This window comes from Pseudonaja textilis, chromosome 1 (assembly GCF_049901715.1).
Source record: "Pseudonaja textilis isolate UNSWEBS1 chromosome 1, rPseTex1.2, whole genome shotgun sequence".
NCBI lineage: Eukaryota > Metazoa > Chordata > Lepidosauria > Squamata > Elapidae > Pseudonaja > Pseudonaja textilis.
Genome location: NC_141990.1, coordinates 99586068 through 99612107, shown reverse-complemented (window position 1 = coordinate 99612107; position 26040 = coordinate 99586068). Strand labels below are relative to the sequence as shown.

The 26040-nt window shown below is 40.0% G+C and overlaps 1 protein-coding gene across 10 annotated transcripts in view; it reads right to left on the bottom strand.

Annotated features, from left to right (window-relative positions):
• Positions 1-15634: 15634 nt before the first annotated feature.
• DDO (D-aspartate oxidase) overlaps positions 15635-26040 on the bottom strand; it is a 28258-nt gene continuing 17852 nt past the window's right edge. For all 10 annotated transcript variants that reach the window (XM_087913090.1, XM_087913109.1, XM_026726616.2 and 7 more), the window contains 2 exons: positions 23148-23324; positions 15635-17734 (listed from right to left, as the gene is read on the bottom strand). In XM_087913090.1, coding sequence (XP_087769216.1) covers positions 17167-17734; positions 23148-23324 — 745 coding nt within the window. In that variant the 3' untranslated portion in view covers positions 15635-17166. The remainder of the gene's footprint in view (positions 17735-23147; positions 23325-26040) is intronic.

The window sequence follows — 26040 nt, the reverse complement described above, 5'->3', positions numbered from 1 at the left end:
GTTGCTGAAGTCGTATTTTCTGCAGTCAGGTTTGGTGCGGTTAACCTTGAGTTTGTATCTATTGTGTGCTCTTGTGTTGTTATGGTTGAAGCTGAAGCATTCATTGACAGGTAGGACATTGCAATGTATGATTTTATATACTATATTTATATCAGACTGGAGGCGGCATAGTTCTAGGTTTTCTAGGTAAAGAGTTTCAAGTCTGATGGCATAAGGTATTCTGCAATGAGTAGAGGAGTGGAGAACTCTTCTTGTGAAATATTTCTGGACTTTCTCAATTGTGTTAATTGTCTTCTTAAAACTTCTCTCATTTTCATTGTCTTCTTACTTTCCTCTATACCTTGCATTTTAGATTAAGATCTCTTTCCTTGTCCTTTTTGTTTAATGTTGAAAACACGCAATCGATCACTGAACCACTTTCATATTGCCCAAAGCTTTCAAACTATCACATTAGCTTGATCTGCCAATCGCTTGCACTTTTTCATCTTTGAACCTTGAGGGATTGTTTTCCTGCTCTTCGTGGTATCACATCTTTCCTCTTGATTCTTTTACCTAAATTAAGCATCCTGAATCTATTCCTGACATTGATCGTATAGCTGCCTGTATAGCTTTCAGGTATACATACTCTTCACACTTTAACCCATTGGTTATTTCTGTTGAGAATGTTTATAAATATATATTTATATAAAAATTTAAATGTAGTATATTTAGCAAAAATAATTCATATTCCTTTCTACAAGATACACCTGTCTCTGAGAGCTGACTGGATTGAACATTTGGTTTTTCTGGTTCCTACAGGGTTAGATTTAATTCCCTGTTGTAGAGTGTCTGTTGCTTGAAGCGGATGTTGGTAATGAACAAAGAATTATCATCTTGAAACTCTATTATCCTCTCCCCTGCATTCTTATATTTACTCAGTTCAAATTGAGCCATTGCAGTTTTCACTTTTTCTCCTGCTTTGGTATTCTAATAATTTATAAGTAGTACTACACCTTTTCTAGATGTTGCATTTATTTCCTCTTGGTATTAGTTAGACAGTTCCCTAATTAATCACTAAGTCTGTAGAAAGGTATAGATTTATACAATATTAATTTTAATAGAGATTATACTGTTCTTTGGGTAATAGCCCAGGATATACTCAGTGATTTTTTAAAAAAATATTGCCACAGCATTTATTTGTATACATCCATGGGCTGACATGAGTGGGGAAGACAAGTGACAAATGTACATTATGATATCAAGACTCAAACACCATAACTGATATATCTAAATACAATATCTGAATGCATGTATAAAAGGCCAGCATTTGCATTATGTATTTATGTATTTCATAGATTTTGGTCATCACAATATGGTAGCAGGCTTCTGTTGTTTCATGGTCTGAATGGTTTGCAACACAGTAATCAATTTTCAAGTCACTCATTTTGGCCCCACTAACTTATTTATTCTTAAGGCACCTGAACCATGGGGAGCTTAATTTCCACTTTGACAATTTAGAATTTTCCTTGAAACATGGCTCTTACGTTCCATGCCCCAAATATTAAAAAGAAGCTCCCCTTTCAGTACTGGCTGAATCAATGATTGAATTGTCTATCAATGACTAGAACTTGCAATTTTGTTCTGGCCACTTCATCACCTCCACATATGTTGAAAAAAGTTCAATATCCTTGCATTACATTGCAGAACATTGCTTTCTGACATGTGCCTCCCACCCATTGCACCTGACTTAAATGTGTGAGCCTTGCTCATGTAGCTGGTTTCTTAGCAACAATTCAGAAGTGGTCTTCTCCTGGAGTTTCTTATCCTAGATGGGTTGGCCTTCCTCACACTTATTGACCCTTACTGGCCCTTTCATTCCTCTTTGTGTTTGCCATTTAGCTTTTGTTTTTGTTTTTATTTTATTTTACAAGCAAGAATGATCCTACCAGGTGTCCCCATTCTCATCAATATTGAGCTCTTCTAATATATCAGGATAGAGTGGTAGGGAGGAATTAATTTAGACACAATTAAGCTTACGTCTATGAAGGCGTACACAGGATCATATGTAGTTAAAGTCTTTCTTTTCCCTTTGGGGCCTTAGAGTGGACCTCTGAAAAATGACTTGCTATTCTTACAGCCTGCTAGATTTGCCAGAATCATGTTGCTGGTCCTCAGTTTTCCAGCGGAGCCTGTATGCAACAGATTCCTGCTTCGGTATTAAACATATCCAGACCCATCTGGAGAGACTCTTTCCAGATAGGCTGCTTCTCTGCTGCCCAGCCCTCCTGATTACAGCTTAAAATGTGACTAAGATTAATCCAGGGCTGTTCAGAACCCTTTTTTAGATGTATTCAAATATTGGGACACCATGATTATAGGCATGTTTACGTGTTCATGCAGCTAGAATCTCGTAGGGAATTACCAACCAATTACCACTTCCTCTTTATTTTCCAAAACGAAACCTGATCCATTAGTATTTATTTCCACATCCCTGAAATGGAGTAAGGAGAGAAACAGCAGAATCCAGTGAATTATTCATAACATGTTAATTCCCATTTATTATGTGCAGAGGGATCATTCAGATATATATCTCTTCTTGTTCCTGAAAGGTTCATTACAAGGATGAAATGAAGGAAATTAGTTATAGAACAAGTCAACCACAGTGAAATGCAGCACAAAAAACTTTTGAGTCCTGAACTAGGGATGTCTGTCACCTTTTTTTGAAAAACCCAATTATTGTCAGTAATGACTGTCTGATGGCTTAAGGGCACTTCTATATAGAGAATGGAATTTCAGATCTGAAAGCAACACTCTGAAGGATAAGTCTCTTTGGATCTAATTTATTCATGGATATCTTAGCTGTCTGTTCTTAATCACATTTATACCAAAGTAAATCTCATTACTTGCATGTAGTTTCCCTTCTAAGGAGCCTGGATAAAGGCCCAGTGACATTGCCATCCGCCGGAAAACCATGCTACTTTACAATGTGTTGTTTCCGTTGCCAATCTCTGCTCTGCATTAAGAAGGCAAGTGGATCTTGCTGTCCTTACTTAGATTTCACAGGCCAAGTTAAGGAGTAGGATTGGTTGGATTCCCTGCCTTTCTGCTTATTTGGCTATAACATTTGAATACAGATAATTGGACAAACTTTGTTGCATTACATTCTTGATTAAATTATCTTTCCATTAATACATAATCTTATGGTACTACTCCCCCAAAAGTGCTGTTATTAGCCATCAAACCTCAAAAATACACTTTTCCCAAAAGGTTTCCACACTATTGGCCACTACTGTACATACACACAGGCACACACACACAAACAGACACACACACAACTCCAGGTGGCAAGCATACTAATTGTCTTTTCTCTTACTATTTTCCTCACAACAACCATCTATGAGGTGGGTTGGGTTCAGAAAAATGTTGAAACCCTAGCCCAGCTGGTTGTTTTAAGCCTAAGGTAAGAGTAGAACTCACAATCTCCTAGTTCAGTGGTCACCAACCGGTGGGCGGCAGCCCACTGGTGGTCTGCGAGAAAATTTTGATGGTCCACAGAGAAATGTCACCCCCAAAGCATCCCCCAAAGAAATTAATCCAGGCTGCTAGGGAACACAAGGCTGCACCGCCCACATGGCCTGCGGGAACACAAGGCTTGCGTCACTTGCATTAGAAACAACACGAGGTAGTGAGGGGAGAAAGAGCAGAGGGGGGAACTTGCTTGGCCACCGGGTTGCTTCTTCCGCTTCTTTCTTCTTCTGCTTTTGGCTGCATGCAAGGAAAGCAGCAAAAGTCTTTCTTTCTCTTCCCCAAACTCCGCCAGAAATGAGTCTTTGGGACCCTGCAAGGCATCCTGCTCCAAGAGGCTGCGCCGGCAAAGACTCATTTTTGGCAGAGTTTGGGGGGAGAGAAAGAAAGATTTCTGCTGCTTTCCTTGTATGCAGCCTGAGAACGGAGCTCAAAGCAGACTAGGAATGGGACTAACTTGGAGGGAGTGGGGCGGGGGGTGAGGTAGAGAGAGAAAGAGAAAGAAAATTACCAGCCCTCAAGGTTAGATCGTATCTCTCTTTTCCTGCCTCCCTCTGAGAACAGAGCTCAAAGCAGGTTAGGAATGGGGCTGCCTTGGAGGTGTGTGTTTGTGTGTGTGTGTGTGTGAGAGAGAGAGAGAGAGAGACAGAGAGAGAGAGACAGAGACAGAGAGAGACAGAGAGAACATCACCAGCCCTCCGAGGTTAGATCAGATCTCTCTCTCTCCTTCTCCCTCCCACCAATGTCAACAAGCCATGTCAGTCAAAATTCACATTAGTGGTCCGCAGAATTTAAAATAATGAGTTTGATGGTCCTTGAGGTCCAAAAGGTTGGCGACCCCTGTCCTACTTTCCAATATACCACCTTAACCACTACACAAAATTGTTCTCAGAGAACAGTTCTCTCAAATCTGTTCTTGACTGACCGAAGCAGATTGGCCAACAGATAGTGACCAAATCTGTTTTCTGCAGCAACTGACAATGATGACACTAATAGGCCCCAGGGCTACCAACACCTTCCAGGTAAACCACAGCCTATCTTTTGCATGGCAAAGAATCAAACTCAAATTTCCAAATGGAGCTCAGAAAAAGCTCTGTGCAGTTGAATAAAATGCTGAACTAGTTATCCTAACGACAAACTTCAATAGAGTAATCTTTTAGCTTGCCCTTTGTTATACCTATAAATATTTTTACAGTTGGCACGTGCTTGAATGGAAAGAGACATTCAACCAGGAAAAGCTGAAAGGGAGCAATAATAAAGAAAAATGCAAAAAAAAATACGCAACACTTTTAAAAATACTTTTAAAGAGAGTACATTTCACAGAAAATAACCTTAAGGCTCTTTCCCGGTGTGTTATTTAAAAAATCCTTACGCTTCTTCCTCCTTCCTACAATTTGTATTGTTATCAGAGGGAAGCAAATCTTGGTGGTACACATGCATTTATGTCCCCGTCCTTCAACTTCATTGCTCACTTCAACACACAGCAGTGGAAATGAAGTAACAGAGAAGGATTGAATGTCCCATCAGTTGGGCAAGCCAGCCTATTGTTCAGATCTCACTTTTTAAAAATCACTCTATTCATCATTACAACAATCTCAGTTGAGTTCCTAACAGTCAGACTTTTTTTTTTAACATGGAGTTCCCCATAAGCACATCTTGCTTCAGCAAAAGCTTTCACTGATATCACAAAAGATTTCAGTCTCACATTCACCATAGTCCGTTCTCCAGTAGGGCCAGTATCAACAGAATTAGGAAGCTGATGCTCCCACCTCCATCGGTTGCTAAGAGATTCTGGCAAAATGCTAATTGCATCAATAAGGATCTCTGCTAGATTGGAGCAAGAATTACTTAGCCCGTCATCTTCTTTTCTACTAAGTATTGTTTTCCAGCTTAACTGTTTTTCTTGCTAGTCCTTGTGTTCTTCAGCTAGAAGGGTTGGGAAAGACATCCATAACATATGGCGCCTTTCCTCAACTTCAGAAGTTAATAGACACCTTTGTGAGCTCCCTGAATGAAAGAAGGTTAAGTACTCTGATTTGATCTGTTCAGCTTTTGCCCCCACTATTCCATAAATTTAAAAAGCTGAGACACAGTTATATTTTCATACTTTCTGAGAACTATTGTGAAAAATTACTTTATCTTACACATTCTGTATTGGCAATAGCTTTATTTGCCTGAGGCTACTGAGGGCCTTATCACATCTATAAGGGGAACATAGAATGAGATTTGGGGTGTGATGCTAGTTCACCTCCTCGTGGTGCACCCTGGATAGCAGGGTAGTGTGAACTAAACATCTAGCAACAATCAGCAACCAGACTACAGTACATTGAAGAATTGGCAGTTAACGACAGTTGACAGTCAGACATCTTTGTAGAATTCTTGGTTCTCTAAATACATGGCAATGGGTAAACAAAACAGGCCTTCTAAAGCCCCAAGTGTGAAAGAGCACTCAACTACCATCAAGAAAGCGCTTTCAGCCTTTCGATGGTCAGCTCCATCACACTCTGAATTCACCTATCCTGGACATTAACATCTGAACCACTATATGGCAGCCTTGAAGCTTCCACATTTTTTAAAAAAATGGCTTCCAGTATGACAATTCTAATAAAATGGAACTTTGAGGAAATGCTTGCCTCAGAGTTTATTGGATTGGAGTTTGTTAGTTGGAATGCTGACACTATAAGTCCATGTATTTGCCATACACTAGAGTGGGATTTTCAGAGTTTTCATTGTTCTTTGTTTTAATTTGCCTGTTTGAGGGCTTATGGGGCATTTTTCATGGATTTCTCATCTGAAAATGGGAAGTAATTGAGAAAGTGTTTTTTGTAGTCATGGTGAGAAAATTTTGTGACAGCTGCCCCATTAAGAATTAAGGCATTCACACAGTCTTTGAGCTGCTGCCCTTTGGCCATCAGTTATTATTATTATTATTACTCTTTTGCAAATACAAAATTGTGACCAATGGAACAAAAAAGATTGGCCTAAAGCCATGGAGGGGGAGATTAAGGCTGGGGAAGGATCTAAATTCAAGAGATGCAACAAGTCCTGTCATTGCGAAATCAGAAAAAAATAATTTCCCCAAGAACCAAGGTAGGTGCCATGCATCCAGGCTGGATCCGATTGGCAGCAGGGTAATCCCCTCAGCTCAAGGCAATTTAACTACAACTAATGTGGGATAAGTGGATGGAGGAGTGCAATCAAGTCTGAAATGAAAAGGCTTAGTGTGAATTGAAAGAAAGGAAGAAAACCCTATGAAATGCAAAGGTTTTATATGGTCAACTTCACACATACCCTTGCACCATGTACCAAGGTGCTCTAATTATTATTTTTCAAATGCACAATACAGGGAGAATAATAGAACAATCAATAGCATCTTAAAAACCTAAAAGGTTTGACCTAGCACGATTACTGTCTCTTTTGTCAGAAGGCTACAGCTAGTAAAAATGCTTCCTTAAAACAATCAGGCAAATGGGACAATGTTATGTTTGGATGGAAGATGGGAGGTGGGGCGACCTGCAGGATATATTAAAAAAAAAATCCAAGATGGCAGCCACAACAGTGCAGTCAAACTTCCACTGTCCTTTATGTGCATCACAAACCCTCAACCACACTATCTTGGCTTTTTGCAGACACCTCTGATAACAGTAGAAATCAGTTTTAAAGGCAGGTTACACAAAACAACCAAGAAAAGCTACCTCAAACATCCTGTCAATCTTCTAATTCGTGTGAACCCTCATCCTCCCAAACTGCCCAAGGCCACAGAGCGCAATGTGGAGACTTCCAGCTATACCCGTGAGTATGGCTAGTGGAGAATTTCCATTTACCATTCCATAGTAGGATTACCAACCTTTCTTTCCTTCAAAATCTTTCATTCCTAACAAATGAGCCCATAGGCACAATAGAGGAAGGAAGCCCTCTTGATCATGGGCGAAGATAAACTGGTCAGATATAATAGGCGATAACAAAGATGCCCAAGCTTGGCAACTTTAAGACTTGTGGACTTCAACTTCGAGAATTCCTCAACCAACCACAACCAACTAATTGGGCACTCTGAGCTATAAGAATAACCTTGGGAGACAGGAAGAAGAGCTGCAGCCTAGACCATAAACAGGATGCTAAGAGAAATCTGAGCCTAAGAGAGTGGGGGAATGGGGCTCTTCTGGTTCTCTGGAAAATAAAGGCAGGAGCAGGGGTGGGATTCTACCTGGTCGGACCAGTTCTATAGAGCCGGAGAACTGGCAAATCGTGCCACTGGCTGGCCCCGTCCCTTCCCTCCTCGCCTAGTCACTCCTTACCTGGCATGCTTGCCATCAAACTCGCCTGCATTTGGTAAGTTGCTATTTTTCCTTTTTTTTTTACCCCCTGTTCTGCTGTGCTGGGAGATTTAGATTAAATCCAAGGAAATCTTGGATTTCTTGCTTTCTAGCTAATCTAAAAGCAGAGCTGGACCTTCTAGGACTGAAGCTTCTGTTTTTCAGTGCAGACTCAGGTAGCAGATTGCAAAATCATAGATCTCTAAGTGAATCTTTGATTCTGTGGGCAACTCAATCTGCCTGCCTGTTTTGCCTAATTTGGGGTGAAAGTTGCTCTTTTTTAATTAAAAAAAATCAGTATTTACATAAATATTTATAATATTTACATACAAGCCACACCCAGCCAGTCATATGACCACCAAGCCACATCCACAAATTAGGCCATGCCCACAGAACCAGTTGTTAAGAAATTTGCATCCCACTCCTGGACAGGAGAGAAGATGTTTTCAGATTGGCAATATTCTGTTACTGTAATTTTATCATAAAGGTAGCATTATACTCATGATCTGGTTTCCTGTCTGGACAACCCTCAAAAGACTGACCTCAGGTGATTTGGCGCCTGTTATTCCCTCTCAGCCCAACTCATCTTATATGGTTGCTGCAGTGTGAAAAAGTGTGAAATAAGAGGGAACACTATGAACCCTGCTTTTAACTCCTGATTGAAAGGTTACACTGTAAAGTTAACAAACAAATAACTAAATAAGCTATGCTGTGGAAATAACTCCTACTTCTCCAGTACAGAAAACTAGAAGTCTGGTAGCACCTTTTCCAACTATAACCAATTTTATTAAAGCTCACAAAAAATAATAAAATACATCGATCAGAAGTGGGTTGCCAATTCCTTCTGTTTTGTTTTGCTTTGTTTTTTGCCACTGTAGACTTAGCACTGTTCTCCTTCTCCAGTACAGACAGTTGTATAGGCTACTGTATCCCACAGAATGGATCACTATAGCATTTTAGCTACAAAACAAGCTACAGCTTTATTTTAAACCATTGCTATTTCTTTGAATAAAAGGTCGTTTGGCATTGCGATAGGCTGTCCCAATAATTAGATCTTTAGCCCAGAAAGATCTTCTCTGAACCGGCGTGCCAAGGGTGCATACAAGAAGAATCATGGCTTCTCATTCAGCACAACTCAGGAAGAAGCAGCTAATCTATAGATCTAACTGTAGCAGCTTACAGTTTATTCATTATAGCTGCACCAACACTTATGTTTATTGACACATTCTAAATTGAACCTGATTGTTTACAACAGGTCAATATTTTCAGAATTGTCTCAAGATGTTTCAGTTAGCTACATAGATGTTTGCGGGAGGAGGAGCATGGGGGAGGGGAGGGGAATGATGAATGCAGAGTAACATGGACCATCAAACAGTTTCACCACACTTCATCATGCTCTTCCTCTTTTTCTCTCACACATTCCCCAACCCTCAGACTGGGACAGAAAAGCTGTTCGTAGAAAATAAGGTGTTCCATAGCACATCACTCCCATTGATTAGTTAGGGTAGATGTTTTAGCAGATACAGTGAAATTTCTTCCTCCCTCTCTCTCCCTCTCCTCTGCCTCTGCCAACCCACAAGAGTTTTGAGCTTGCACACGATCTTCTAAATCTGCACACATACTTTGTAAAATAAAAGCCAGGCCAGAATTTTGGGTGCACTAACTGCTCTTTTTGAAAGCTGCTCTGTGCCTCTCTTCATCTTTCCCATTCAGACTAGAATAAATGCTTTTCTGGCTGTGAACCAGCACACAAACACACACTTAGAAAACTGAGGAGGGAGAGAAGAGATGCAGGAAGTACCCAGAAACCTCCTTTATACCATTCATTGGCCTTAACTGACAACACGGATGTTGTTATTAAAGATTCCATGGCAAATAACAGCTTCTTTCACTGTTGTAAAAAACACAGGGACTACCAATGCTATGACAGGGAGACTCTGAAAGGGCCCTACTAGATCTACTTTGACAACCAGGAATTCCAGTCTGATTTTAAAAGAAGAACTAAATAATGCAGGCAAATAAAATGCCCTCATTCACACCCATATCTCCTGCTGTGTTCAAGGAAGGGAAGAGGGGAAAAGTCAAAAGAACAGAACTCTGAGTAAGTTATCAAGTTTCGCCTCTTGGTAAGGAGCAGCTTGTTGAAAAAAAACAACAACAAATCTGTGGAGTCAGAGCTATGACTGTTTCGCTGGGCAGCAAAAATTTGGATGATCACTAGTTGGCAGCAAGAAGAATGGGAAACAGCACTTTGATGCCATCTAGTGGTCTTCCATGGTATCAACTACAATTTTATATATATAGGTAAAGGTTCCCCTCCCACATAGGTGCTAGTCATTTCTGGCACTAGGGTCATCTCCATTACAAAGCCAAAGAGCCAGCGCTGTCCGAAGACATCTCCGGGTCATGTGGCCAGCATGACTAAATGCCGAAGGCGCATGGAATATTGTTACCTTCCCACCAAAGTGGTCCCTATTTTTCTACTTGCATTTTTACATGCTCTCAAACTGCTAGGTTGGGAGAAGCTGGGACAAGTAACAGGAGCTCACTCTGTTACGCAGGGCTAGGAGTTCGAACCACCAAACTGCCAACCTTTCTGATCAACAAGTTCAACGTCTTAGCCACTGAGCCACTACACACACACACACACACACACACACACACACACACACACACACACAAAACAGATGCTACATTGTAATTTTGCAACTGATTAAAAATAGGAAAGGCAGCAACCCAGTGTTTATGGCTTCATTTTATGGCTTAAGGATGACATGCAACCAGTGTCCAAAAACTCTCTGTTCTGACTCTGTATAAAGCATAAACATGAGAGATAATCTGGTGTATTCATTGCTCTAGAATCCAAAAAAAGAGATTCCAGTTGCTCCTTCTGTGATGATAACCTCCCCCTAGAAGCACTAAAGAAAAGGTGGAAGCAGAGGAGATAGTTCTTTAACAGGAAAAAAAGACCAAAAGGGACTGGTAAATTTCCTCATGTTTTGGCTGGAAGAAAAAATAAGGCAAGAGGGAACTGCTGTGTCCACCTTACAGATGTATTGGGAACACAAAACTCCCAGAATACCCAGATATTCTGCCAAAAGCCTGGAAATTATGAGAGTAGAAAAACCAAGCAGTCTGGAATCCATTTGAGAAAGAATGCAAGTCATACTGAATCTCGTGGTCTCCATTACATGATAAGTGAACACTTTCCTATGAAGTGTTTTCCCTGTCATAGCTTCTCTACTGATAGGTGGTGTATGGCAGGAACTCTCTCTTCAATGAGGGGAATTTTTATGATCAGTGGTGGCCAAAATTAGGCAGCTCCCAACATCTTCTCTTTTGCTTTTCATCTTATTCCTGGATGATTGCCAAAAGTTCTGCTGTGTCTTCTGGAAAAGTGTCTCATATCTCGCTTTTGTTGATAAGGAGATAACCACATGCAGTGCCACAGATGTTAGTCAATACAGGCTGGTTTCAAATTAGTAATTCGGAAAATATTAGACTGTGCAGAGATGGATAGATTGACATTAAAAATAAAGGACAAAGAAGATACAGAATATTACGTAACATGGAACAGATTTTATGAGTGGTTAGAGATAAGAGTTAGAAATTATATGAAGAAAGATTGTTGCTATGTATGAACTAAATATAAAGATGGTTTATAATTATAAATATGCCAATATAACCAACAGAACTACAAATAAGCTAATATAAAGAGAAATCTAGTTCTGTTACACTACTACTATTGTTATTAGTATATATGTTAATATTCCTTTTTGTTTTTTCTTGGCTTTTCTGTAAATGATATGCCCTGGCAATACACTGTATTCAAAATGTTGATGAATAAAATTTAAAAAAACCAATACAGGCTAGTTTCATCAGCTTACTTGATATTCAAATATATGCACACATAACCCATTTTTCTAAGAGCTTTTTGGGGAGGGGGGGGCAATGTCATGAAACATGTCCCACTGATGCCATTGTTGCAGTTCTATGACAACTTGCCACGGCCAACTCACCACAAGACAACTCAGTGAGGGAGAAGTGTTAACATTAATATAGAAGAAATAGTGGAATATTCATTTTATGGCAAGGATTCAATTAAGAAAAGGATGCAAAGGAGGAAGGGATGAAATGAAATATGAATGACAAAAAAATAATTCTTACATTGTTTTAAATAATTAAATTGAATCGTTGAATTGTCCCGGCACAAGTTGTCCTGTGGCTGAATTGGCCATGGCGATTTGGCAGCACTGACTTGTCCCATTCGGCATTGTTATCACCTCAACAGCTCTCTGGTTTTCCCCTTGAAGATTACATTATGCAATGATTTTGTGGTACAGAGGGGACAAATCTGCATGTGTGCATCTGTATGATTTGTACAGAGTTGGGTGGTATTACATGGAGTTTCATAGCCATCACCCTTGTGGATTGGTGTCCCTCCCAACTGTTTAAGGAGGGAAAGGCCTGATACTAAGCATTATTAAGCATCATAAATGTCATCAAAAAAGCACAACAAAGAATGTTCTTTCTGCATCAACTCAGAAAGCTCAAACTGCCCAAGGAGCTGCTACAAAGGAATTATTGAATCTATCATCCCAACAACCCAATAGGACAGACACAGACTTCAGAGAATAATTAGGACTGCAGAAAAAACAATTACTACCAACCTGCCTTCAATCGAGGACCTGTATACTGCATGAGTCAAAAAGAGGGCTGTGAAAATATTCACAGACCCTTCACATCCCGGACATAAACTGTTTCAACTCCTTCCCTCAAAACGATGCTATAGAGCACTGCACACCAGAACGACTAGATACAAGTTTTTCCCCGAAAGCCATCACTCTGCTAAACAAATAATTCCCTCAACACTGTTAAACTATTTACAAAGTGTACAGTACTATTACTATTAATCTTCTCATCACTCCTTATCACCCATCCCCTCCCACTTGACTGTAACTTTGTCACTTGTATCCTTACAATTTATATGGACTTTTTCCTAGTATGATTTGATTGCTTATTGTACCCCATGACTATCATTAAGTGTTGTATCTTATGATTCTTGACTCTTGACGAATATATCTTTTCTTTATGTATACTGAGAGCATTTGCACCAAGACAAATTCCTTGTGTGTCCAATCACACTTGGCCAATAAAAGAATTCTATTCTATTCCTTTGCTGGGGAAATAGTGATACAGTAGGAGTTCCATAAATGTTTATCCAGTTATTGCAGACCATGCTATATCTCCCATACATGATCAGCAATCAAATAAGAATAAATAGCAAATGACATTTATCTTATGCCTCTTCAATCCCATATTTCTCTTACTGCTTTCTATTTGATAAGCTTCTGAGAAATAGAGGAAATGTTATTTGTATATTTCTTTGGGGCAGTTTAATGATTTCTAACTTGTTTTTAATCATCCACCCAGCAAATACAGTAAGACAATCCCCAGAGCAATGGAAACGCTGGGGCGGAGGATGAAGGGAGCCAAACCAAACTGCCTGGCTGCTTATAATTTATTTTCTGTCTAAGATTTACCCAGAAATGTTGAGGGAAGAGTTGAAATCTGCTGCGGAGGTAGCATTTTTTCTTCCCGGGATGCAAAGAAACACCGTCTTCTCTCCATTCCATAACAGATCTATCTCCTGCCTAACAAGCCTTGCCAATTTTGCCCCTAGGGGCTGATCCCCATCTGCTAAACCAGGGAGTAACTAATTTAAAGAGTTCTCTCTCATCACACATGGAATTTTAATGAAGTTAACTGAACCCCCTTCCTGCTCCCTTTGTTGACTCCGCTTTAAGAATATCAATGCACAGGCTTACAATGAAAACCCTATTAAGACTTGCAGCTACCAGGCCCTGGTTTTGAAATGCGGTTGCCAGCGTGCATTAATTCCTTTGGTTTGAAGGCTTTCTGTTCATCTCAATCAAAATGAGATTTCCTGAGACAAATGGAAATATGGTTAAATGGCAGCAGCAGCCCTTTTTCTGATAGCATCTCTACATCTTTTAAGCTGGAATAGATGCAGGTCTAGGACCATCACCCCCAAAGGATGCCTGGACCCCCATCGTTCTTGCTGAATCCCTTCAAAGTTGCATTTCTGGTGTTCAGTCAAGGCAAATTCCAAGATCTCAGAAAGCAGCATTTGGTTGTCAGAGGAAAACAATTATCTTCCAACCAGGAAATTCTTCATGAAAGGGGTCATCAAATTTGTAATAGCCTTCTTGGCCTCTCAGGTATTCTAGATGGAGAAATGCTGGCTCTCTTCTTCCCCAGGCAGCTTCATCAATTTCAAATAGCTCCTTTGTCAAGTCAAGAAAAACATATTTAAGAGAAATACCTGTCTCAGCCTAACCTTTCTCTGAAAAATGTTAAGGAGGAAAAATAGCATTTTGGCAAGAGAATTCTATTGATGCTGATTCAGAAAAAAAAAAGTCCATGAAGTTTAGTGAGATATTCTCATTCTCTCTCTCTTTCTCTCTCTCTCCCCCCTCGCTCTGAGTTGCTTAGAGGAAGAATAACAACCAGTACGTACACAGTGTCTATTCTACATGGCTTTGTACATCCCATGTATTCAAGGCATTCAATCTGAATAGCCATATATTGAAGAAAAATCTGAATAACCACTAGATGGTAATAAAGGTACTTTTTTTAAAAAAAAGTGCTGCTCTAGTCATCTGGAGTACTACAGCCCATCCAAGTGATAGCCTTAGATTCAGTAAGCTAGTTGCTGTCTTTTAACTAATGATTCCATAAAGCAATGTCAGCTTTTACGTTGAGATTAGCATACACCTTATTGATTTCTCCCTTATAAAAGCAGCCAAATGGCAGTGATGGAAGCAAAACCTAGTAAGATAAAGCATTGTTCTTTCTTAGCCAGAGTTCAATGCTTTAAAATTCATTCATGCATACATCTATATGCATGAACCGTGGCGACATAGTGGTTAGAATGCAGTACTGTAGGCTAATTCAGCTGCCAGGAGCTCGATCCTCACCAGGCTCAAGGTTGACTCAGCCTTCCATCCTTCCAATAAAATGAGGAGCCAGATCACAGTGGGCAACATGCTGACTCTGTAAACCGCTTAGAGAAAGCTGTAAAGCACTCTGAAGTGGTATATAAGCCTAAGTGCTATTGATTTTGCTATGTCACACACTCCACAAATTCTCCCCATGCAGACAAGTCCCCACTTCTACTGGTCTTGCCAAAGTCCCTACTGCCATCCAAAATGTAGGCAAAGGAGTCAGATTAAACTCTGGTGGAGGAAGAGCAAAGGTGCAGTTTGGTATTGTAAGGGTTGATTTTAGTGGAAGACATTACGTTGACCTCATGGCCTACCCTTCAACTTTCTCCACTTTCTTCTATTCATAAACTGCCCAAGAGCTCTATGTTGGAATAACAACAAGCTCACTAGAATGAATGAGAGAGTCCCATTCTGAAAGTCCCAGCAGAGAATAGGGTACTGGTTCTCATCTGCAAAAATCCAGATAACTAGATAGCAATCAAGAGTTAAGTTTTCTCGGTCTTTTTGCTGCACTCTAACAGCCAGGTGGCATTTCATCCCAGATATGTTAGACCTAACACAACACACATTTCTGATACATTGTGGTCTATTGTGGTCCATGGGGGTGTCTGTTTAAATAAGAGATGGTTACTTTAAGGTGTCCTTCCTGGGACACCTTTTTTTGGTGGTGGTGGTGGGGGGAATGCAGGAAAAACACAGTGGGTACATTTTGAAGAATAGCCAAATAAGTGACTGATCCAATACTGCCCTCTTCTGGTAGAAGGAGAAAAAATGTGCAGATAGAAAAGATAAGCCATCACAAGGACATTTTATTTCACTGATACCAGCCTTGACCAAGATCATGGCATATTACTAAATGTAACCTGTAACTGATTAGCTAATGCAGTCAATTATGTATGAATATTAAAATACAATATTTGGTAATAAAATTCAAACTGCCGTATACATACAGTATTTTCCTCCATCGTAGGAATTTGACAAAACATTTTGAATACGCAAGCAAGATCATTCAGCTTATTTGGATTAAATGCCTATCTCTTGATGATTTCAGCAACCAGGTGATGACTTAAATTGGTGAAGCAGCTTTCCCAATTGGTGCCTGCTAATCCAGCAGTATTTGAGTATAGGGTCCCAAATTTCTATATGGCATCTTGCCATATTTATTGACAATTATTAACAGGTGCTGGAGATAAGTAGAGCCAGCAAAAGGCGCAGGAAGGGTGAACTTTTGGCTGAGCTTGAGGGCCAAAGAATCAAGCAAGGACTTGAAGGTAGTCAACGAACTAGCACCATTCTTGTTTCAGCAAAGTTTCAGCCCAGCAAGAAGTCTTTTTTATCTCCCTTCATATTTATTCACTTCTTTCATGTCTCTCCTTCCTTTCGTTCAAGAGCTCTTGGGAGCATACATAACACTCGTTTCTCCCTTCTTCCCCAATTAGCTAGGCTGAGCTGGGAATGAACATGATCAAACCAAAATCCCTAATGAATTGCCATGATTATTGGTGGGGCTGAAATTAGTTCCTCCCTATTCCTAATTCAACACTTTAACCCAGTGCTTCCCAAATCTGGGTTAAAATGGGATAAAGCTGGTTTTTCCTTAGATAATGATCTACAAACCCATTGCTCAATCACAACAGGGAAATTAAAAGTGAAAATGCTACACCTATAATGCAGGAGTGTCAAACTCACGGCCAGCAAGCCAGATGCGAGCCTGCGCGCCGTGAATGCTGGCCCCGGCCCCGCCCGGTTTAGCAAAGGGAGGGGGAAGTCTCGATATGTCACATGATGCCACCCTGACAACACATGTTTGACACCCCTGCTATAATGGGTAAAAAGGACTTCCTGATAAATGAGTAATAAGGAGCTACAAAGTCTGCATAGGCTTTGGAGGCAGATAGAAAACCATGAACAGAATTAACACATAGAATTAACAGCCGCAGTTATTGCAATGATGTAGCCCCATTGGACTAGAGTCTGCATTTCCAGATTGGGACTGAAGAGTCACCTCCATATCCACAGAAGAACTGCACAACAGCGTAAACCTACATATACAACTGGGGTGGTTGCTTCCCATGAATTAGCTGTAAAAAGTTGAAGGTTCTAAGCTAGGGTCTTACTGATGAGGGAGGTCTAGCAGGTGGTCCTTCTTCCCTTCAGTCTTAGTGCTTGATGTTTTCCTAAGAGGACCACAAGCACTAAGCAATTGCCGTAAGTGACTGACATAAAATCAGCTGGATGACATTCCTCCAGATTTTACATCGCACCCAAGATCCTAGCTCTACACAGACTACTGGATCAAAAGAGAAATGTTTCTTTCCTATTTACAGTTTTGCTTTACACCCAGGTATTGCCAGGGTTTCAAGGCACTCCTTAACCAGCTGAGTTGCCTCCTTGGCAGTACCCCGGTGTATTGAAAAACCACCTCCCCCATGGCCATAATTGTGAACCACCAGCAATTTCTCGCGCTGGTGAGTCAGTACCTCCTTCTGTACTCTCACAGCTGACCGAGACGGCCTCAGGCCCACTCTCACTTTTATATTCTCAGCTGTCCGAAGAGAAGGCTCAAGTGCGGAACATCTGTCAAATATGTTTTTGCTGATAATGGGATCCGGGGACAAATTCCAGTTGTCTTTTTCTCTTATCCCACCTAATGTTACATTGTGTATCCCCGGGTAGATGTAGGTCAGACCATCACCATCACGAATGAAGTGCTTGATCCAAGGAGCATGAACCTTGAGAACTTGACCTCTGATGGGATATATCTCTAGGTCTTCTGTAAGTTTTCGGGAACCAATGCCTGAGCAGTTTACTACGATGTCAAAGTCACGGTGTAGTTCCCAAAGATCTTCTATTTTCCTTGCATGCACCTGGCCTCCATTTTCTTTCAGCCTATAAAGAATACGTCAGAGGTCAAAATACAACACTTTTGAATCCTCTATGGCTAATGTTTTACTTAGATCACATAGTTCAAAGAGAGAGATCACAAATCTGAAGTGCAAAACTGGAGTGAGTAAAGAGAAGCCCAAATCACGTATGTATGTCGGTAGGTCATCACATGTCACAACATCATGACACAAACACATTTTGAACTGTGCCCCATTTATATTATATTATATCACAGGATGCAAACGATATAATTCAAACCATTTGTGCCATAGGTATCTCGCAGAAACCACAATATCCCATGCATTATGACATCATAATACATGGGATATTGTGGTTTCTGCCAGATACCTATGACACAAATCCCATCAAAATGACAACAAAGAGGAAACGTGTATGTAGGAAAACAGTACAGGATATATCCTTTTGCCTTTGGTTATCAGTTTTCAGCTACAAGTTTCACTAATAAGGAAAGGCACTCATCAAAATGATGTGACACCTTATTCCTGAAAAATTGTTATTCAATTTGCAGGTGACACTAAACTGGCAGGAATAACTAACACCACTGAAGACAAGATCAGGATCCAAAATAATCTTGACAAACTTGAATAATGGGTCCAATTCAACAAAATGAATTTGAATATGGAGAAAAGCAAAGTTTTACATTTAGGCAGGAAACAGATTAGGCAAGACCTGGCTCAAAAACACTAACCATTTATTGAGGGACCTTGGAGTCCTAGTGGATGATCACTTGAATATGAGCCAGCAGTGTGCAGCAGCAGCCAAAAATATTAATACAATCCTGGGTTGTATAAACAGAGGCATAGAATCAAGATCACGTGAAGTATTAGTACTGGTTTATAAAACCCCTAGTAAGGCCACACGTGGAATACTGCAACCAATTTGGGTCACCATACTACAAAAAAATTGTTGACACTTTGGAAAAAGTTCAAAGAAGAGCAAATAAGATGGTCAAAGGCCTAGAGACTAAACCATATGAACAATGGCTGCAGGATTTGGGTTTGGCTAGTCTAAAGAAAAGAAGAATTAGGGGTCACATGATAGCAGTATTCCAGTATTTGAGAGGCTGCCACAAAGAAGAGGGGATCAAATTATTCTCCAAAGGGCATTATTATTATTATTATTACACCAAAGGGCAGGACAAGAAAAAATGGTTGGGAACTAATCAAAGAGAGAAGCAAGCTGGAATTTAGGAGAAACTTCCTAACAGGGAGGCCAATTAACCAGGGTTCTACTGGTTTCTCCTTAATTTTGAAGCTTGCCATCATGGGCACTCCATCCCTGGAGGTTTTTAAGAAGAGACTAGACAGTCACTTATTTAAAATGGTATAGGTTGTCCTGCTTAAGCAGGGGGCTAGACTAGAAGACCTCCAAGGTCCCTTCCTATTCTATTCTGTTCTGTCCTATTCTATTCTATTGTACTCTACTCTACTCTGTAATTAAAATTATGATTGATGGCATTTTTTTAAAAAAAAGAAGAGTTTGTGTTTTTGGAGCGAAGAAAAGATTTTGAATAGCCTATGGGAAATATCCAACTAATTATAGATTCCCCTCGCCACCATAATTGGTTCCGTTCTTTAATGTGGATCCACAAAAACTGCAGTCAGGATCTAAAGAACCACGCTGAATGTTCTGTTCTCACAGAACTGCTAGGTTTTTGTTTATTGGGGCTTAATACCACATAGCAATTGTGAAAACTAAGTTTCAAGATAGTGTGTAAGATAGAAGTGTCATCAAACTGAGGCATCCAGTCTGAACCTTCAAAGAAATATGTTTCAAACAGATTCTGAATTTTATGAAAATCATAAGGAAATCACTAGTAAATAAAAGTTTCCCTGTGCCACTTTGTCTTTGCTGTATGTCAGACAATACAGGACATTTTGGTTAGATCTGAGTTTGCATGTACGGTTCAGTTTGTTTCTCGGCAACTGTTAGTTTTGTTCTTAAGCCAAAATGTCCTGAATTTTCATTTTTGCATAAGAAATTTACAGGATTCTATAAGAAATGTCTATTTTTCTTTATGGCATGGATTGGGATCCTAGTGGGTAAAAGTGCTGTTGGGTTTCTGCTCAAAAACACAATCCTCTTTGATCCTCCCAGACATTCTGAGAAGTCTGATTTGGGAAATCTGCCCAGTTAATAAAAAGCAACAATTACAACTTAACACGGATGAAAGAACTCCTGCTACCCACAGCATTCATCCCAAAGTCCTGGACTGCTTAATGAAGCATGTGATTCTTTGTTGGACATTACACAATATCGTCACAGGGCATATTTGCTAAAGTTCAATCTTAGTTTCCTATTCCCCAGTTTGTGCCAACATGCAATCGTTTTAAGATCTGAACTTGGCAGAAGTTTTTATAACTGAATAGATTTGCAAGCTATGCCGCCTTCAGAGCAGAGGCTGCCTCCCAAAGAAAATGCTTATTATCTACTTTAGTGGTTCATGGATTCCAGTCAAATGGTTATTACTGATTCCCTTTGGGTGTCTTTTGATAAAGTACCAGAAATAGTGGTTGGGACACTGAAATGATGTTTAATAAACTGCACATTTATCCGTAGAAATTGTAATCATGTTTTTCAGCTCACTGGACCTAGGCCATCGTTCAAGGAAGCTGATCAGCCCCCACTGCAATGGGTTTGTGCCAGGGCATTGCACGGAGGAAAGGAAACTCCTGTGGGAAATCACAAAAGGGTAAAACAGAAATGAGACGCAACTGAAGTCTCTGCCCATAAGTCCACCTGACAAATATTAAATGGTTCCTGAAGCTTCCCTGAGCCTCAGTACGATGTTCAGTGTTGTTTTAAAAAATGAAACATGACAGGGCCTGTGTGTCCCATGAGACAGCAGGTAGGATTGGGAGAAGAAAAGGCACTCATGGATAATTACTGTAAAACAAGAAATCCAGAGCTGAATACAGTATACAAAACAGCAATACAACCTAATAACCAGCTAACTTTTGGTAATATTTGACTTGTGCTCTCCATCACCTCACTCTTGAATGCAAAACCATAAAAATGTCCAAATATTTAAAAGGGTAAAGGTAAAGGTTCCCCTCACACAAACGTGCTAGTCGTTTCCGGCTCTAGGAGGTGGTGCTCATCTCCGTTACAAAGCCAATGAGCCAGCATTGTCCAAAGATGTCTCCATGGTCATGTGGCTGGCATGTTTTGGCACACGAAACACTGTTACCTTCCCACCAAAGTGGTCCCTATTTTTCTACTTGCATTTTTACATTACTGCTAGGTTGGCAGAAGCTGGGACAAGTAACAGGAGCTCACTCCGTTACACGGTGCTAGGGATTCGAACTGCCGAACTGCCAACCCCGGCAAGCTAAACATCTTAGCCACTGAGCCACCATGTCTCTGGCCTATAACACAAAATCTCTGGCCTATAACACAAAAGCTGTCTTCCTGAGTAAAGTGCCTCTAGATATCTTGGGCCACTACTCCAGCCAGCATTATCACCAGCCAGCATCGGGCTGGGAAAAATCACAAAGAACATCAGCTTGCCCAAGATGCTGGAGGCTGATAAATTCATGACTAAAAACCAGACAATGTTTATATTATTTAGGCATTAAAATTCTCCTTGATGTTAGATGTAATGATGGTCGCTAGCTTAGATCCAGACCAGGTGCAGCTGTAAATGCTGCACTGTGCCTGGTGACAAAGAAGAAAATAATTTCTGAGCACATATTCATATCCAGCTGATATTAGAATCCAACTTCACCAAATAAAATTGAACATTTGGTAATCCCAGATAGCTTTAAGGATATATTTTGTTCCTATATCACTCTTAATCCATGCAACAAACTTCTACAGGTTGTGGTTATGGCCACCAATTTACATAAAAGAATAATGCTCCTAATGTTGTTGAAAAGATTATACTTTAAATCTAGAAATTGGCCTATTAGTCAGTTCATGAAAGCCAACAATGGTAGAGAGCAATTATCTTCAGATCCTGCCTGATGGCATCTCATGAGTTTGGCTTGACCATTGCCCGAGCAAAGAGGATGGTCTGCTCCAACAGACATGTTCTTCAGTTTTTACAATCACTGTTGAAGGAAGCTGCTGGGATAAATAGATCTTGGGTTGTCGCTGGACAAAGCTTCCATCATATAATTGTCCAGCCACATTCTTACATTTTTACAAGGGTTTCCAAATTACAAAGTCCTTCCTTTGCAATCTTCCCATATATTCTTCTGTTTTTAATTACAAGAACTTCAGGGTCTTTGGCTGAATTCCAATGTATACACCACTGAAATTTTCACCATGGCTATCTTAATTCATATACAGCTTAATTCATATTCAGAGTTAAATCAGAAGGTATAATCAACATAAATTATAACCCAAGATTATAAACTGCCTATATGGGGTTGCACTAGAGGTGGTATTCAGCAGTGGTATTCTGACCAGTTCTGAAGAACCGGTAGCGGAAATTTTAAGTAGTTTGGAGAACAGGCTAATACCACCTCTGACTGGAGATTTTACAGTATCCTTCCCCTGTCATGCTCTCCAAGTCATGCCCACAGAACCGGTAGTAAAAAAAGTTGAATTCCACCACTGGGTTGCACTAATAGAGTGTGCCAAATAATAGGCTCAATGCAATCAAATGCCTCAAACTGGAAATCTAGTTAATGCAAAGTTCCAAGATAAAGTACCTTGCAGTAGTGATTTAGAACATAATTAAATTAATTAGGCACATTAAGATCCATAATAAATGATCTTTTACTTGATCTTGTTGGACAGTCGACTTTGCTGATTTGACAAAAGGACAGACACCAAAATGTTACATCTTAGGACTCTGAAGTTTTCTCCTGAATGCTTGGTTGGGTAACAAGTATTTTCCTCTAACTTTGCCATATGTTATATTCTAATTCCCCAGATTTGGTTGGATCTTATGTTGGATTTTATGTTGGTGAAGAGAAACACACACATAGGAAATATATCAGTGCAGAGCGACACAACTACTGATTCCTGCTTTTAAAGTCACAGGTCTGACAGAGAGGAATTTTACATACGGTGGGACATCTTTCTAAATTACCTGCCTACAATTACCTATTAATGGTAACCTGTAGGTTTTTAAGAAGAAAAATCCTCTCTTATCCCTGAATCTCCATATAAAAGTTAACCTGTAAATACTATATTATAAGGAGGTGTGCTCAAAAAGAAAACGATAACTGACAAGAGATTATATTATATTTGCTTGCTGGGATTTAGTTCACCACAATAGACATACCTAAAAACCAGGTCTTATCCTGTTCCAGCATTATGTAAGTTTGACAGGAAAGGACCAATGAAGTGGGGAAATGAAGGATTAAGTGTAAAATACACCAAATGTTTTAGATCATACTTCTTTATTGTATTGCTGCATTTCAATCTTATGTAAAACCCATACCTTTTCTCCAGCCAAATTAAATACGATGGGCAGTCACATTTCAGTGTGGTAAAAGCTTGACCATATTTGTGTTGTGGAAATTTCTTCAGCTCCTTTTCAGTCATTGAGCGAAAGGCCAGAACCACATCAGACCAGAATGGCATCTCCTCCTCAGGAATGTCCTTAAATATTTGCCAGCTTGTTCATATTCAAGAGAATAAGAGTGTAAAACACAGACATTCTTGGTGTTAATGGTCTCTCCCCAGTCCCCACCCTGAAATAATTTTTCAAAACCAAGCTTTTAAAAATTCACCAAATAAAACCAGCAAAACTGAGTTCCTAATCCACATTAATATGATGTTTAGGCACCATCAATCAAGCTGTATATTTTAATTAGCTTTAAATAAATGTAAGGTGTGGCAGCTTCTACATGTTCCATAATTAAACATATTTCTGCAAATTTGAATACATATTTACTATTCACTGTTCACAAATTCAAAATAAAAAAAACAGTGAATATGTAGATATAGAAATTTGGAAACTTTTCCAGTTGTGTCAGTGTTAGTTTGTTTTTGTTGTTGTCACTATAAAACTGTTAATTAGGCTTGAAGAAGTACCGTATTTTCCAGACTATAAGCTGCTACTTTTTTTCCACGCTTTGAACCCTACGGCTTGTACAACAATGCGGCTTATCTATAGATTTTTCTTCGCTAACTGCCATCAGGGGGCACAAAAATATGACAGACACAAGAGGTCAATGCAAAGAAGACGCTACCAGTAGTTTTTGGCGCGCTCAACTCAAACAGCATGACACGCATGAACGCAAAATATTTTTCACACCCTTATCATAGAAAGTACACGAAGAAAAGCACATGATGCAGCTTTTAAGTTGAAAGCAATCGATCTGTCTATCCAGGAAGGAAATAGGGCTGCTGCACGTAAGCTTGGCGTTAATGAAGCAATGGTGAGACATTGGAGACGGCAGCGTGAAGAACTGATTCAATGCCAAAGGACAACAAAGGCTTTCAGAGGTCATAAAAGCAGATGGCCTAAACCTGAAAGTGTCCTTGAGGACTGGGTGAACACACAGAGAGCAAATGGCCGAGGTGTATCCACCGTGCAGATCCGGCTGAAAGCTAAAACAATCGCCAGCGAAATAGGTATTGAAGATTTTAAAGATGGACCATCATGGTGTTGTAGATTTATGAGACGAAAAGATCTGTCCATCAGGGCACGGACGACTGTCTGTCAGCAACTCCCTTCTGACTATGAGGAAAAAGTTGCAAACTTCCACAAATTTATTGAAATAGAACTAGCCGAGAATTCCATCGGACCAGACGACATCATAAATATGGATGAAGTACCTTCAACGTTTGGCCTGCCTCTAACTAGAACTGTTAACAAGACAGGAGCATCATCCATTATGGTGAAAACAACTGGCCATGAGAGAACGCATGTCACATGTGTTTTGAGCTGCACCTCATCCAGACAGAAGCTTCCACTGATGGTGATTTTTAAGCGGATGACTATGCCAAAAGAAAAACTCCCGAAAGGCATAGTCGTTAAAGTTAACAAAATAGGGTGGATGATAGAAAGCCTAATAACTGAATGGCTGACCAAGTGCTACAGTAAGCGCCCGGGAGGACTTTTTCCTGTGAAAAAATAATTGCTTGTTTTGGACAGTATGAGGGCCCATATAACAGATTCTGTGAAAGCATCCATCAAGAGAACAAACTCAATTCCAGCTGTGATTCCTGGAGGTACAACTAAGTTTTTGCAGCCACTCGACATCAGTGTGAATCGTGCATTTAAAGCGGCACTCCGAGGTGAGTGGGAGGCTTGGATGACCAGCGGCGAGAAATCATTTACAAAAACTGGCCTCATGCAAAGAGCATTCTTTTCTGAGGTCTGCCAGTGGATCCTAACAGCGTGGAGCAGTGTGAAAGAATCCACGATCACCAAGGGGTTTCAAAAGGCTGGACTGCTGCATGGAGAGAACAGCGCAACTTCATCGGTAACTGTGCCTTGAGATGAAAGTAACATTGAGAGCGACACCGACAGAGAGACTGAAAAGTTGTGTGACGGAGATGTTCTGAGGCTCTTCAACTCCGACACTGAAGAAGATGACTTTAGTGGTTTCAGTGCACAGGAGGAGGATGAATGAAAACATTAATGACTTTTCTGTTTTGTTCAATCAGCCATTTTACTGCCGTGTTACAGGCATTGTTTGGAAACAAGTATATAAATAAACATTTACAAAATCATTCTGTGTAAATATCTCATTTCACAACATATATATCTGCGGCTTATAGTCTGGTGCGGCTAATATATGTAAAAATATTTTTTTTCTTTTAAAATTTTGTGGGTGCGGCTTATATTCCGATGCGCTCTATAGTCCGGAAAATACGGTAAATGATTCAGTAGGCTACAGTTAGCCATTCTAATCTTTTTAACCTCTCAGGTTCTGTTTGTCATGGGCTCCTCTAAGCATATATCTAAGCCTTAGAAAATAAAGACAATTCATGTTTATAAAAGAGGACAAGGTATTTCTAAATGATTCCAAGCAGCAAGTTCAACTAGGAAAAATATTGTTTTAAAAATATTCAACTTAACTACCAAAGCCAAGAAAAAAAAAACAAGCATGGGGAGACCAAGAAAAATCTCTGCTAGAGCTATATGGAGTTTTCCAGGACTTCCCATGTGTGGGATACAGTACATAGGGGCATGACCTAAGATAACATCTGCTATTTCTCTGCTTGGAGAGCTTAAGGCAAAGTGGACTGGATATACACTATCTTGATGGAACTTTTAGACATCCTTTCCTGAAGCTGTTAGCCTTAGGACTTAGGTAGCTGTTAAAGCCAATGCACCACATGCCATCATATGCCGTCATCTAAAAGTATGATGGTCTATG